We start from the raw sequence: 14,994 nt of genomic DNA on the forward strand, positions 1-14,994 counted from the left end.
CCCCAATATTAATTTCTCAATTTTTCATCAAATCAAGTCACCCATTTTAAACCATCAAGCTTTATAAAGATCCCATTAATGGTGTTTCGATTTTTTTTTTAAACCATGGAAATTATAACATTCGATTTCTTTGATGGGTGAAAACCATTTAGTACTGCAAAAATCTGAGCAATAATTCTTACTAAGACAAAGCCCTTGGATATTCAAAAACTTGATGAAAAACCAACAAAACAAGAACTGTTAACTACTTAGGAACCATTTATCGGCGCAGTTCACCATCGCCGCCACCGGCAGACCCAGTGACATTCTGAACTTGTTCCCAGCGGAACCTCATCGTCCTCGCTTCGACATTGCGGACGGTGTCGATCTTCACGGCCGTCTCTCTATCCACCGAAAACTGAATGGTGTTTCGATTTGAAATGAAGAAGAAGGGTTGGTTCAAACTTTCTAGCTAAATCAATGGTGGAGGCACAACAATGGTGAAAGTGGATGAGGCAATGGTGGAAATGGTAGTGGACATAAAGAAGAAGAAGAAGAAGAAGGAAATAAAAAAGATAAAAAAAAAATCTGTTTTATGGGCTCTTCACGCGCCTATATTGGGTGAAACTCACTCTATGTGCCAACTCAGCAAGAAGTGCTTAATTGGAACGAAGTTTATGTAATGTACGTGCTCATTAGGAACACCCCTAAGTTCAGGTGTCTAAATAAAAAATCGTGTCAACTTTAAGTATCTCTGTATGTATTCAGCCATTAATAAGTATTGCAGATATATTAGATTGGTCGAAGCTTGTGAAGGAGAAGGAGCTCATCCTGTTGGCACTTAATCTTAATGGGAATATAATTAACTTCTGCGTGAGATATTGTTTTTGTTGGGCTAAACTAGCCCAAATACACTCTTAACATGGTGTGATATTCTCTGTTTTGGACCAAGCCCGCACGATTTTTTCCAAAAGGCCTTATGCCATTAAGAGATCCCTACACCTTATATGTAGACTCCCAATCTTTTCAGCTACCAATGTGGGACTTTGTTCGCATACCCAACAATTTTCCCCTCGAACTAAGTTCCACGTGGCCCAGTACCACGATTCACAGGTCAATTTTCGAGATTCACTGAGTGCCACCCATATTGTTAGAGTATTATGGCAACCGAAGCCCGCAACTAGCTTCTTCTTGTGTGTGCACTGCCCTGCACCATCACTTCGCCATCTTTATACTCTTTCCGCTGAACTTGGGCTCTGATACCAGTTGTTGGGCTAAACTAGCCCAAATACACTCTTAACATGGTGTAATATTGTCCGCTTTGGGCCAAGCCCGTACGGTTTTTCCCAAAAGGCCTCACACCATTAAGAGATCCATACACCTTATATGTAGACCCTCAATCTTTTCAGCTACCAATGTGGGACTTTGTTCGCACACTTAACAGTTTTATTTCGTGATAAATGATCTAGCAGCCGCCCAAATAACAGAGAATCTTCAAAATCCTTATTGTTGACTTAGAAACCAAGTTTGTGAGGAAATAGAATCATAATTAGAGTCTTTTTAAGGAAAGAAATATATTTTCCTTACACTTCCTTTATTCGCTAAGGTTAGGAGACATTTAAGGGACATATCCTGGTCGAAATTGATGGAAATTAAATATGTTTCTTGCTGAAAAAGAATTATAATTAGAGTAGGAAACAAATAAGAAGTGTGGTCATATATGGTAAGTTCTTTATGAAGTACGCTTCTTACTGTATTCGTTTTCTTTTATAATTTGGACTCTTTATGCTACTAACATGTTACCTAAATACAGTTCAAGTTTACTTTATTACAGATATGCACATCTATTATTTCTTCAGAGTAATTTGAGAAGAAAAATAAGAAAAAACAAGTTTAAGTATTTTGAAGTGTATATTGAAGGTTGAAATATGCAGAAAAACCAGACTAGAGAACCCATTCCTTGATATAGTGTCAAATTCATTGTGTCTAGTCTAGTTCATTGTATTATGCTTATTGAGTTGTAATCTTATTTGCTTATACAAGAAGCATTCCGAGAGGTTTATTCTGTGTGTGAGAATTCAAGTCTTAGGCTAGAGTTAGCTCGAGTGTTTTGCTACAATTAGAGTGGTTGTAGGCGTTAAGTGGCTAGGATTTAGTCTCTTAGGTTATAATAGTTTTGTAACCTGAAACAACGTTGTTTCAGTGAAATTTTGTGAGAAATTCCAGAGGTGGGTCGTAATTTTTACTTTCTTGAACAAGAGGGGTTTTCACATAAAAATCTCTTGTGTATTTAGTTCCGCACTTTTTATTTCAGTTGTTTATCGAAGGAGCAGATATAAAAACCAACTTTTTATACATCTGTCTGAGTGGTGCACCGAACTAACAGAAAATAGACCATAGTGCCACATCTTTAGTCTTTAACTAAGTACACATGTGGCACTTGATAATCTGCTCACGATCTTGCACAACTTGCTCACGTTCTCGCTATGCCAAGTCAACCTTACTACACTAAAGATCGCTAGAGGAATGTTAGAACACAAGAGAATTGCCAAAGAAGTTTTTGTATTAGAGAGAAATTGATTGTTTTGCTTGGTGAATTTACAAATGAATGCCCCCCTTATATACTAGTCTCTTAGGGTCTAGTGTGTAAATATTAATTGTTACACAAGTCCTTAATATTTACAAGTAAGTCCGTTCTCTAGAATTCTCTACATAACTAGAATCTTTCAGGGACTTTCCTAGCAAATCCATAGGTTTCTAGAGTCTTCTTAGGAAAACCTCTATATTTCTCTAGAACCTTCTTACAAGTGTTACTTTATTTCATATGTAAGCTTCCACATGGCATTAATATATGCCAAATGGCACCTACGTGGTATAATGATATAGCGGGCCATGACACTCTCCCCCACCCAATTTTGTGCCGCCCTCGGCACAAAGCATTGACACGTACGCGCGCACCTCGCCTTGGCATCGCCGGAGATCTTTGTCCATTAGCCATGATGCTCTATGGAGCGGTTCGTCTTCCCATTTCACAAGGTACTGGTCACATTTCTTCTTACGCCGTTTGTACTTTGGATGGCTAGCAATGATTGCCTCGATCCTCCACCCATCAGGTGCCTCTCCTTGCTCTTGGCCTGAATCTCCCCATAACTCAACCAAGTCTAGAAGCTTCTCAAGCATCGGGTTTATGCTTTCACTTCCTATTTGGCTGCCCTCCGTGATTCCCTCCTTGCGAGCAAACTTGACCCATCTGCTTGGTGCATCGTCTAAGTCCGATAGCGTGCCATCACTTTGTAACTTATCATTCCCTTCAACTATGTCCGCCCAACCTTTCTTGCTACCACTATGCTCCATTTGCATGGTGCCAAGATAGGCTTTGGAATCCCCTACTTTCGGCTTAGATTCCAAGCGCATCCCTCCAATACAGGCGGTCCCTCCCGTGTCACCCTTGTGTGGCAAAGTTCCCGATCATTGTTGCAAGCTTCCCCAACTTTGGGCATTCACTTGCCCGATGTGATCATTTACAGAAGTAGCACCCTCCCTTAGGCACGTACGCGCTATTGTTTTCCGGTCCCTTGCCGTTTCTGTTGGACCCTTGTTCATCATATGATGGCCCCTTTCCATTACCCTTGTATACCTCTGTTATGCCTTTCCCATTGTCACGTCCTTAGTTTTTAACTAGGCACACGTGTGGCACTTGACAACCCGCTCACGATCTTGCACAACTTGCTCACGTTCTCGCTATGCCAAGTCAACCTTACTACAGTAAAGATCGCTAAAAGAATGTTAGAACACAGGAGAATTGCCAAAGAAGCTTTTGTATTAGAGAGAACTTGATTATTTTGCTTGGTGAATTTACAAATGAATGCCCTCCCCCTCTCCCCCTCCCCTCCTTTATATACTAGTCTCCTAAGGTCTAGTGTGTAAATATTAATTGTTACACAAGTCCTTAATATTTACAAGTAAGTCCCTTCTCTAGAATTCTCTACATAACTAGAATCTTCCAGGGATTTTCCTAGCAAATTCATAGGTTTCTAGAGTCTTCTTAGGAAAACCTCTATATTTCTCTAGAACCTTCTCACAAGTGCTACTCTATTTCATATGTAAGCTTCCACATGGCATTAAAAATCCCTTGTGTATTTAGTTCCGCACTTTATAATTTTAGTTGTTTATCGAATGAGCAGATATAAGAACCACCTTCTTATACATTTGTCTGAGTGGTGCATCGAACTAACAGAAAATAGACAATATCCTTCAAAACCTTATAAAGAATGCTAGTAATCATCCTTATGTACATTTGATATCTATATTGTGATGCCATACAAAAAGTTAGCCACACTTTATAGTGTGCATACCCATATATTGTATTCATCATTAATAACATAATGGTTTTTCCTTAATTTGAATCTGAATTTTGGGATGTTATCTCAATCCAGTTTCAATGTGATTTCATCAAATTCAGTAGAGAACTAGGATCATCTTGTGCTCCTTACTTCGAATTCTACCGATAGATCAGCAACTATATTATATTTTATATAAGTGTGAACAAAAATAAAATTATCTTTGATAGAGTAATATGATCCACAATACATCTAATTTGCCAAGGTGCCTTTATTCTGTTGTTAATCATGTTCATAATCAACATGGAATCAGCTTCCACAATAACAGACAAAAAACCTCTATCGATGCATATTTTCAACCCTTATAGCTATGCTCTAGTCTCAATCATATTGTTGCTACATTGGCATAGAACTCCGCATTAGCCAAGATGAAACAACCCATGTAATCTCTAACGACACCTACACCTCCTATACTTCTGAGATTTCCTTTATAACAACCATCAATGTTTAGTTTTCGCCTTCAATTTTTTGATTTCCTCCATATTATCCTTTGACCGGTAATTACTGGTTGTGCCGAATCAATTATATAACATAAGAGCCTTTCCATGCCAAAGGCAATTTGATAGTAGAAAATCGAGTATTTAATAGCATAGTTATGATCCTGCAAGCCTGCATAATGATAGCCATCACATACATACATATAAATTCTCAAACCTAGTTGTATACCTACTTTTTCAGATTTTCCAACAAATAATTGAAGGAATGCATCTCAAGAGAGCAATATGAACATTATTTTTGCTTTAAGTAACCACCATGACATTGTTAAGATTTTGCCATGATTTTCTTTCCATATTTGATATCTTTTCTTGAAGTTTACCATAATTGATTTTATTTTTCTTAAACGAAAAATACATGTCTATTCTATATTTGACATGTCCCATTTTTGGAGAAAAGATTGTGGCATCTATAAATTAAGGATCTCTCCTTTATACACAACAACACAATATCAGTGAAAATAATGGGCTAGCTAGTTTTCAGATTGGTAATTGAGAAATAGCTAGTGTTTGCAAAGTCATTGAAAAATAGCCACTATTTTGCTGCAAAACAGAAAGTTCCAGCATAACATTGGTGTACCTGTGTATGAACTTCCAGCATATTATGCTGGAACTCCAGTATATTATGCTGGAATATTTTCTGGATTTTGAACAGTGTTTTCATTCAGATTTATCTTTACATAAAAATGGCTAAATTTTGATTACTTTTGAAATTGTGGTTATTTTTCAATTACCGCTTGTAAATCAGGCTATTTTTGAATTCACCCAATATTATCCATAATGTAGTCATTAAAACAAGGCGAAATATATAAATGGCCCCTTTATGTTGTCATCAACGATGAGACAAACACCTCAATTGACCAAATTATCAATTACACACTTTATTTTAGACTGAAGTACGACCTCGTGAACCCCTCGTGCTTGCATGGTAAAGTGTGTGCTTTATAATCACATATGAGCGCGTGAAACCCTTAAAATCTAAGTTTTTATTTAAAAAAAATTAATTTTACTTTATGTGGTCCCCACTTACTTTCATTTCACCGTTCTCCTCCTCCAAAATTTTCACCTTCAAACAATTACCATGGCAGCCCATATAGCAAGCCAATACATGAAAAATTGGTACTTCAAATTTTGTGCTTATGTCTCCTTTCAACCTCAAACACCCGCTACCATCTCCACCACTGTTACTGCCACCACCATAAGAACTCCGTCCACCTCCTCATGTCCTTCACCACTACTTTAGCCGCCTCCACCACATACAAAAAAGCATACCAAAGATAAATCTTCAATCTATCTCCACTAGCTCCACCAACTATCGATACTCCGGTATCATCTCTTTCTTTCGGTGCTTCCCCTCCATTCATCGCCACCGCTCCCGGCTGTTCTCCTACCAAGTCTCCTAATTCTGCTTTCTTGAATAGAGTCGTCGTCGCCGGATCTGCTATTGTAGTTGTATGTGCTACTGCTTTAATGCTTTAAATCTCTGATATTCATGGAGTCTAATGTATATGTAGTTGCTCTGATAATGAGCATCCATATATCCACCAAACAAATTTGGTAATCATCTTTGGGCATTGATGAGATTAGAAAGCTTTCGCTCGTGTAGTACTTGGATTATAGGAGTTGTCTGTCAATTCAATTTTTTGGTCAGTCCGGTGAGACTCCATTATTGCTATACTAGAACTCGCCGAGTGTGGGGAAGGGGGTAAGATGATTGTTTTTGTTTTAATTATGACAAATTACACTTGTTGTCCTTTAATTGGTTCATTTTAATACATCATTGGTAAGTGTAATTCACGCATGTGGTCTACTGCACTTGAGTGTTTATTTGATACACTTAACAGTTACTTGGAGTGTTTAATTGGTAATGGGGTCAATTGAGATGTTTGTATGGTCGTTGAGGACAACATAAAGGGGTCGTTTTTGTATTTCACCTTAAAACAATTTTTTTATGGGAAAATCATTCTCTCAATAGTTTATATTTTCTCTTATATTTGTTTTCTCATATGTAAGTCAATTGACCAAACCTCATTATAATATTTTCTTATAGTATATTTTTTGTTTTAACATTAATTTATTATTTTTAAGGTTTGTTTTGTTAGCTTCCGCACGACGCCTTATTATTTTTGATCTCAAGACATGACTATTTGTCAAATATCCCCTTTGCATAATCTCAATGCCACAACTCTGACCAAAGAAAGACCAGACATGATTTGCTATATAACTCTTGCAAAATAAATGTATGATAGTCTATTCCTTGTATATATTATCAAAAAATTGCACGGGGCGCCTATTTGGTCGCTCCCATTTAACCTATACCCATTTTCTAAAAAACTTTTAATTTGTACCCACTTTTTAAATAACTTCAGCTCTCTTTCTCCTCCTCATTCTCCTCCTTCATTTTCTTTTTCTTCTTCTTCTTCTTCTTTCTTCTGCTGCTATTTTCTATCTTGCAACCCCAGTAACACAGAGTTCTTCTTTAGACTATCAAGTGTGATCACTCCTTTGTCACCATCCATTAAACTTCGGTACCCTTCAAAAGCCAGATGTTGTGCTTATTGTAGATCGAGTTAATGAGTGGATATTTATAGCATGGATGCAATATATTCTTAAGGAAGTTTTCTGGTGAATATTGGAAAGCCATATTCCAATTAAAGACTAAGTCAGATGAGGAATTTCTCTACTATTTCTTAGAACTTGCGTTCAAAGGATGTTTGCTTGTTTGGAAATTCTATTTCAGACTTAGTCAGTCTTTTCATTCGTCAAAATGAGCTATTAAAGCACTGCCCATATTGCTCAGAAATGCTTAACAGAAATGGACAAAATGCTATGCATGTTGCTATATTGAACACTCTATAGCTGAAGTTTCCCTGTTACAAAGACAAAAACTTTAGCTCTAGAGCTGAAGTTTTTGTGTTGTAACTGGAAACTTCAGCTCTAGTATGTAATATTAATAGGTGGTAAAAAAACTTCAGCTCTAGTATGTAATATTAATAGATGGTAAAAAAACTTCAGCTCTAGTATGTAATATTAATAGGTGGTAAAAAAAACTTCAGCTCTAGAGCTGAAGTTTTTGTGTTGTAATTGGAAACTTCAGCTCTAGTATGTAATATTAACAGGTGGTAGAAAAACTTCAGCTCTAGTATGTAATATTAATAGGTGGTAAAAAAACTTGAGCTGAAGTTTCCCAGTTACAACACAAAAACTTCAGCTCTAGAGCTGAACTTCAGGCCCCGCTACTAGAATGCTAAAGTTTTGCGTGATTGCATTTGCTACTTCAGCCTTGTATGCTGAAGTTATGCGAAAAAGCGGGTACGCTTGCAATTTGTTTTGCAAAGCGAGCACAAGTTAAAATGTGACACAAAAAGCGTGTATAGATGCAAATGCCCCTATATTATAGCAAGAGCATTTAGAAGGTAAGATTATTCTGAATTTTTGGACCACTTCGTCATTTGTCTCCTAAAATTACAAGTTGTCTCCTAAAATAACTTGTTATGACAATTCATGCAAAAGCAGAATTGTTATAATATGGAAATACAAATGGTGTAACATTCTTACCATAAATAAAGAACATAATAACTTGGAAATCAAATATTAAGTTCTACACATACCATATGCTAATTAATTTCGAAAATTTTCCTAATATGCTATTTTTGGAAGTGTCTATCCAGATAATTAATTAATCTACTCATATTTTCATAAATGTCTAGTTCTTTTAATTTTGGGAGTTATCAACCACGCAGACTTTGTGTCACAGGGAGGCTCTTTTCCTGATATGGTACTCCCTCCGTTTTAATTAGACAAGAAGTCTAAAAATAATAGAAAGACTTTTAAAGCTTATACTCTAAAATAAATTTTAAGATATTTGTGTGGCTATAAATCATTTCATTAGGGATAAAAGAGAAATTTTAAAGTTAACTTGTTTCTAAATATAGAATAGTGACATTCATTTTGGGACAGATAAAAAGGAAAGTGTGCTACACAAATTAGGATGGACGGAGTAATATAGGTAATGCTAAATTTGGAATTGACAATTATTCCAAATATTTTAACTTAATTCATTTTTGCTAATATGTAGCTATATTAATTGTGTGAATTCTACCACTTTGCAACTCCCATATTAAGTAGGAAAAATGACAATGCATAGCCGCTCTCAAAATAATAGCAGAAAAATATATTTTTAATATTTTTTTGTATATATATATATATATATATATATATATATATATATATATATATATATATATATTATGTATGTTATATACTAAAATTATATAAATTTTATAAACTTTTTCGATATATTTTTTGACGCAGGCTAAAAGTGAAAAAAACTCTTTTAAGTCCAGTTACAGTGAAATTTTTAGGACTTTTTGTCAAAATAGAATATGCTTTAGCGCAATACTTCATTTTGCAGCCCGAAATTACATATTTTTAGGGTCTTTTAAGCAAAACAGGACCAAGGTTGTGCGTGAAACTCCATTTTCCCATCAAAATTCGTAGATTTTTGTGATTTTAAAGCAAAAACAGCAAAAACTAACACGTTAAATTTCGTTGAATTTTAACGTAAAAATAGCACGGGCTAGCCAGTTTTCAGACTGGTAATTCAAAAATAGCCAGCGTTTGTAAAGTCATTAAAAAATAGTCACTATTTTGTTGCAACACGGAAAGTTCCAGCATAATATACTGGAGATCGGTGCACTTGTGTATGAAGTATACTTATGCTGGAACTTCAGTATAATATACTGGAGTATTTTTCCGAATTTTGAACAGTGGTTTCGTTCAGGTTTATCTTTGCATCAAAAGTGGCTAAATTTCGATTACTTTTGAATTGTGGCTATTTTTGAATGACCACTTGTAAATCTGGCTATTTTTTAACTTCTCCGAATTTTAACTCGTCAGATTACACTAATTTGACCCATCGGGTAATAGCCAACGCGTTGGTTAAATCTTGGACTGAGTTAAAGGGATTATCAAATAATGGACTGACTACTTTTCCACAGATAAAACACAACACGTTTAACTTCTTTCTGTAGTAATAGAAAGGTCCAGCTCTAAAAGAAATGGAAAGTTCCACTTCATCGAGTGAATCAAATGGCTTTAGTGCCATGGTGGTAAATAATGGCGCACTCGAGATATTTCATAAGTGGTGTCAAGGAGTAGATAAATAAATAAATTACTATAATGATAAGTAGTATCATTTTTATATTTATCCTTAATATTTTCATTTTTCTTACTACATATCTAGCATAAAATTTCGACAAAACAAGTGTTTGCTAAATGAAGCTTTTGCAAAGTGGTGGGTCAAAACTATCAATATATAGTTATGGTGAGATGGCTCATCCAATCAAGTCGAGACCCCAGGTAACATATGCCACATCATATGATATTATGGCGTAGCTGTTCTCCCGAGCCGATCCACAAAACTGGATAGTTTAGGTCAAATGAGCTTATGTACTCCCCACTTATTGAGATACTTTAAGATTTGAGATGAAAATGTTTAAGGTTAAAGTTTTCTTAAATATTTTCACAGTTCGGAATATTTTACAACGTTAACACCCGATGTTTACCTCAGACCAATAAAAAGATCCAATGTTTACACCAACCCAATAGAAGCACAAAGTGGTGCCTTTCCATTTAAACAGCATTTCAACATCTAAACTTCCATATTGACTGGAAGAAAACTAAACATCCACTACAATGTAAAGATCAGTATCAATTAACGATGAGATATTCCTTTTACTACCACCAAAAAATCCCTGGATTGGCCATATTGGTTCTGTGCGACAACCAAGATATAACATCCTCAAATACAATATAGGCAGTATTGTAATGGCTCAGAAGAGTTTGTTCTTTCTTTAGGTCCTAGCAGGGGAACCAACCAGGTTAGAATTGTTACTGAAGGTATGTGTTTGTAGCTCAAAGAAATAGCTCAGAAATTTGATAGTGCAGCATGCAGAACTTAAGCAACAAATGATAGTCAATTAGAAGATTCAAAACTCCAGGAAAAAAAATTGATGTCGTTAAGATTCCAAATACCATCAAAACTTCCTTTAACATCACCACAGTAGCAAAACTCATCTACACCAGATATTTTTCTCAATAAGGAAAAACGGCAAAGTTCCACTAAGATTGAGCAGTGTCCAATGGAGCGATCTAACATCAGCTGCTATCTCACTGGTCACCAGGCATGCTCTTAATGATATCAGAATCGCCTGAGTGGGAGAAACAGAAAGTACTTTAAACGTCAAAACAAAAATCCATGTTTAACCAACACTAATTGAACAATCAAGAGGGTAAGAATACCTGGATCAATGATGCTGAGGCAACAGACTCTGAAATACTTACCACATGCAGTCCCCAAATCTACGTTGTCTGAAACAAGAAGAGATATTTAGGGGAAGAACCATAAATCTACAAGAAATGACCGTAGCAACAATACCAATCTAAAGAACTTGAAGCAAATATAGTGACCACAATCAAGAGCTAGGGTAACTAAAGTTATTCAAGGAACAATATGCTAAGAATGCTCCACAAACAACTGCAGTTTTCTATTGAGAGAGGTGTTAGCCCTATATGAAACCTGGAAAGAAACTCAGTTTCTATTATTATTCTTCTTTAATCGATTTGAATTTCATGCTATAAGAATAAAACAACACATGTAAGACGAGAAGTGACCAAAGAAAACACAGATACTCATATGCATGACACTAAGCTTAAAGAAGAGCAATATTCCAGACACTATTTTGATTTATAGATTGGTTAGTTAATCTTATACCCAACAAACTCACATTTACCCATAACCCATCTCATCTAGCAAGGTTTTTTTTCTTTTTGTTGCATTCCATCTCCTGATTTTTCAATCTTAGACATAATGCCATTCAATCAATCCAACAACAAAACTAAAGACGTATCACGTATGCATTCCAAATATGATAACATTATAAAGGCCTTTGATAAGCTGACCACTGTTAAAAAGAAAATATGAACATTTTCCATGACTTGAACAAACATAAGAGACATTCAACCAAAACTCTAAATAAAATGACACTTCTAATTAACATGGAAACATACAAACAGAAGCAAATTACTTCATAACACCCATACAGAGGAGGACCGAAGGAGGCATTAAAGGCAGCATTTAGACATCTAAGAGCACATAGACAAGAAAACTCACTTCCATTGTAGTGGTGGACTCCAATCTTCGCCAACATAGCATAGTACTCTATCTCAGACTTCCTGAGAGGAGGGCAGTTGTTGGCAATGATGACGAGTTTGCCTGCAATATGAAAACCAGAATGTACAACCCAGTTACATCACAGGCAAATTAACTCCCTCTCTTAACAGTCAAAATCCATATCCAGTAACTTAAGATCCTTTCCCTATAAAACTCATAGCAACCCTTCTCCAAAACAAATGCCTCTCACGAATAAAAGCAAATGACTAAAAAGTAAATGCAGTGGCCTTCCTCTGAATCTTTCTTCATCTTTTAAGTTCCCTAATTTCAAACACACACACACTAACTATGCCGGGGACAGAATCAGCCAAGCCTACTATGAATCCAGTACCGACAATACCAAAACAGTGACTTTTCCTTAAATGTTTTAGCTAGTATTATCTTAATTGAAGCTAGTTCAACACTACCACCAACACAAAAGCGACCAATCTGGACCTCAATCGAGGATAATATGATACTAAAATTAGATGTATTCTCGTATTTCTAACGTGTCATTCTCTTTTGGACAGAGGTAATATTTCAACAATGCAATTTACTAATCTACAGTACAGAATAAGTAATCTACTTGTACTCAACTAGTTCCAAAATGCACAATATTCAGCTGCCGATCATGCTTTTAACCACCTTAACAAAAACAAAACACATTTTTGCCTAAAATAAGAGCATAGAGAGTTGACTAAGTGTACCTTTGGAGTTTCTAAGAGTTTTGAGAACAGTCTTGTATCCCAATGTGTATTTGCCGCTCTTCATTACCAGAGCCAGCCTGTTGTTAATACTCTCATGAGTCTTCTTCTGCAATTAACAATACATGAAAAAAAATGCTTCTCAGATCAACCAAATCACACACACATACAAAAAAAATATAGATATATCAAGAGATTCTTACGGTTTTCTTTGCAGCAACCATGGTTGGCTCTGGCCTGGAGAAATGTAGTCGGAAATTATAGGAAGAGGCAAATGCGTCGACGGCGGTAATGAAGGGAGTTTTCTCCTATATAACCATACAACAATAACTGGTGAAATCGCTAGGGTTTTAGAAGAACGACGTCTTGGTGGGCCTGTAGTTTTAAGGCTTGTGAATATAGGGCCCAAGTTTGAGATTTTCCTGTTCTGAGCCCAATAGATTATTCTCATGATAAAGGTAATTGTGTATTTGTGTCCCTTTATTCTATTGGGACAAATAGCAGACCAGTTTCATTGTTTGCAATACATAGATTATACATTAATTACATATAATCTATCTATATCTATAATTTATGCTAAATATTGAACGACTAAAATATCTTTCAAATATTGATTGACTTTTATACCCTTAAATATCCGTATTATTTAAGAATATAATTATAAATCACCTAAGGCTAGAACACTATTTTGATTTAAACTACAATATACAAAGTTGATTTTGAGTCAAATTCTTTTGGGATATGTTCAACGTAGCCTAACAAGTCTACAAAGTTGATTTTCTAATACTGAAGTAAATCTATGCTGAATGACACTGTAATATTCAATACCTTTGCCTAATATTTGAGTCCAAATTCAACTAAATCTTGCATATATTTTCCCTATTATTATTATTGCTACTACTATTATTCTCATCTGTCTAACCTACTACTATTACTATTATTTAAGAATTGCTTTTTGTACTTTGTATGTATTCCTAAAAAATAATCACTTTATGAAACTGGATGTTACGTATTTTATAATTTATAACGCAAGATATATTCGTGCAAAGCATGAACATAAAGACCAGTATATTATATTAAAAGCACGAAAGCCCTTAACGAAATGTTGCTCGCCTTTTTTACCCTTTAAAACACGGTTTTACATCGGATAATCTTGTCATTTAGCGCTTCTCCAAATATTTAGGACATTAAAGTCAAATAAAATTTAGTTTATTAAATTTTTCCTTATTTACATTAGGTTAAGGCCTTTAAAATCAATTAAAAGATTTTCTTATTCTAACAAAAAGAGAAATAGAAAACTTAAAAAACTTGCCTAACGTTAGTTAGGTAAACATGGAAACTTGAACGATTCTAATTAACTGCTACATAAATAACGAAAAAGTGAATAGAGTTTCTATAATTAACTATAAAATTCTAACAATTTATGAAGATTAAAGTGGCCGATCTCTTATTTAGTCCTAAACTTGTACATGTTTTACTATTGTTAGAATTAAATACCACTCACTTTAAATATGATTTTGAGCATCCATTGTTTTGATTAAATTACTGTTGTTCTTCTCTAATTTTATCATATTTCTTAATTTATGGAAATTAAAAACTATATATTATTCTATAGATTACTGTTAGTGTTTGTCTGTTATTTTGTACATATTTCTTAAAGGTCACAGGATAGTTCTTGCTATGAAAGAATGCCCAATCAAGTGCCATAAAAATTTGATTTTGGTAGCAAAAGATATGTCACGAGCCCAAATTCCCCGGTCGTGATGGCACCTATCACAGTATTAGGCAAGCCAACCCAACAAGTAACCACAGTAAATTCTTTTCATAAAACTATTTTCTAGAACTGATTAAGTCTCAAATTCTCATAAAAAATATATAAATCAACTGAAATGTGCGGAAACAATACGAAATATACCAACACAGCCCATAATCTGGTGTCACAAGTCAAGAGCCTCTAAATACATCCCAAACTGACTGAATAATACATCATAAGTCTAAAATAGCAGAAAACTAAGATAGGAAGGAGGAAAGCAGGGTTATGAACGCCGTGCAGCTACCTTGTAGTCTCCGGTAAGCTCTAAGAGTGCTGGGAACCCTCACTTTGTTGCTCGGGCACCTGGATTTACACACAAGGTGCAGGGAGTAACGTGAGTACGCCAACTCGGTAAGTAACTAAAGTAAATAAGGTCTGAGTGCAGTGATGA

At 35.3% G+C, this 14,994-nt stretch overlaps 1 protein-coding gene across 1 annotated transcript; it reads right to left on the reverse strand.

Moving 5' to 3' along the window:
- Positions 1-10,832: 10,832 nt before the first annotated feature.
- LOC104244998 (large ribosomal subunit protein eL30) lies at positions 10,833-13,128 on the reverse strand. The gene is made up of 5 exons (XM_009800532.2): positions 12,994-13,128; positions 12,794-12,899; positions 12,048-12,149; positions 11,177-11,245; positions 10,833-11,085 (listed from the first exon to the last, which is right to left on the reverse strand). The coding sequence occupies exons 1-5, from the start codon at positions 13,012-13,014 to the stop codon at positions 11,045-11,047; spliced, it is 339 nt and encodes a 112-aa protein (XP_009798834.1). The 5' UTR covers positions 13,015-13,128; the 3' UTR covers positions 10,833-11,044.
- Positions 13,129-14,994: the final 1,866 nt, after the last annotated feature.

This window comes from Nicotiana sylvestris, chromosome 6 (assembly GCF_000393655.2).
Source record: "Nicotiana sylvestris chromosome 6, ASM39365v2, whole genome shotgun sequence".
NCBI lineage: Eukaryota > Viridiplantae > Streptophyta > Magnoliopsida > Solanales > Solanaceae > Nicotiana > Nicotiana sylvestris.

What these genes read in the sequence shown, in the direction of transcription:
- LOC104244998 (XM_009800532.2), bottom strand. Translation starts at nt 13,014, where the DNA reads ATGGTTGCTGCAAAGAAAACC. An exon ending in AACTCTTAGAAACTCCAAAG is followed by an intron (nt 12,150 to 12,793) that starts GTACACTTAGTC and finishes TTCATATTGCAG; the next exon opens with GCAAACTCGTCATCATTGCC. An exon ending in CCTCAGCATCATTGATCCAG is followed by an intron (nt 11,086 to 11,176) that starts GTATTCTTACCC and finishes TCTCCCACTCAG; the next exon opens with GCGATTCTGATATCATTAAG.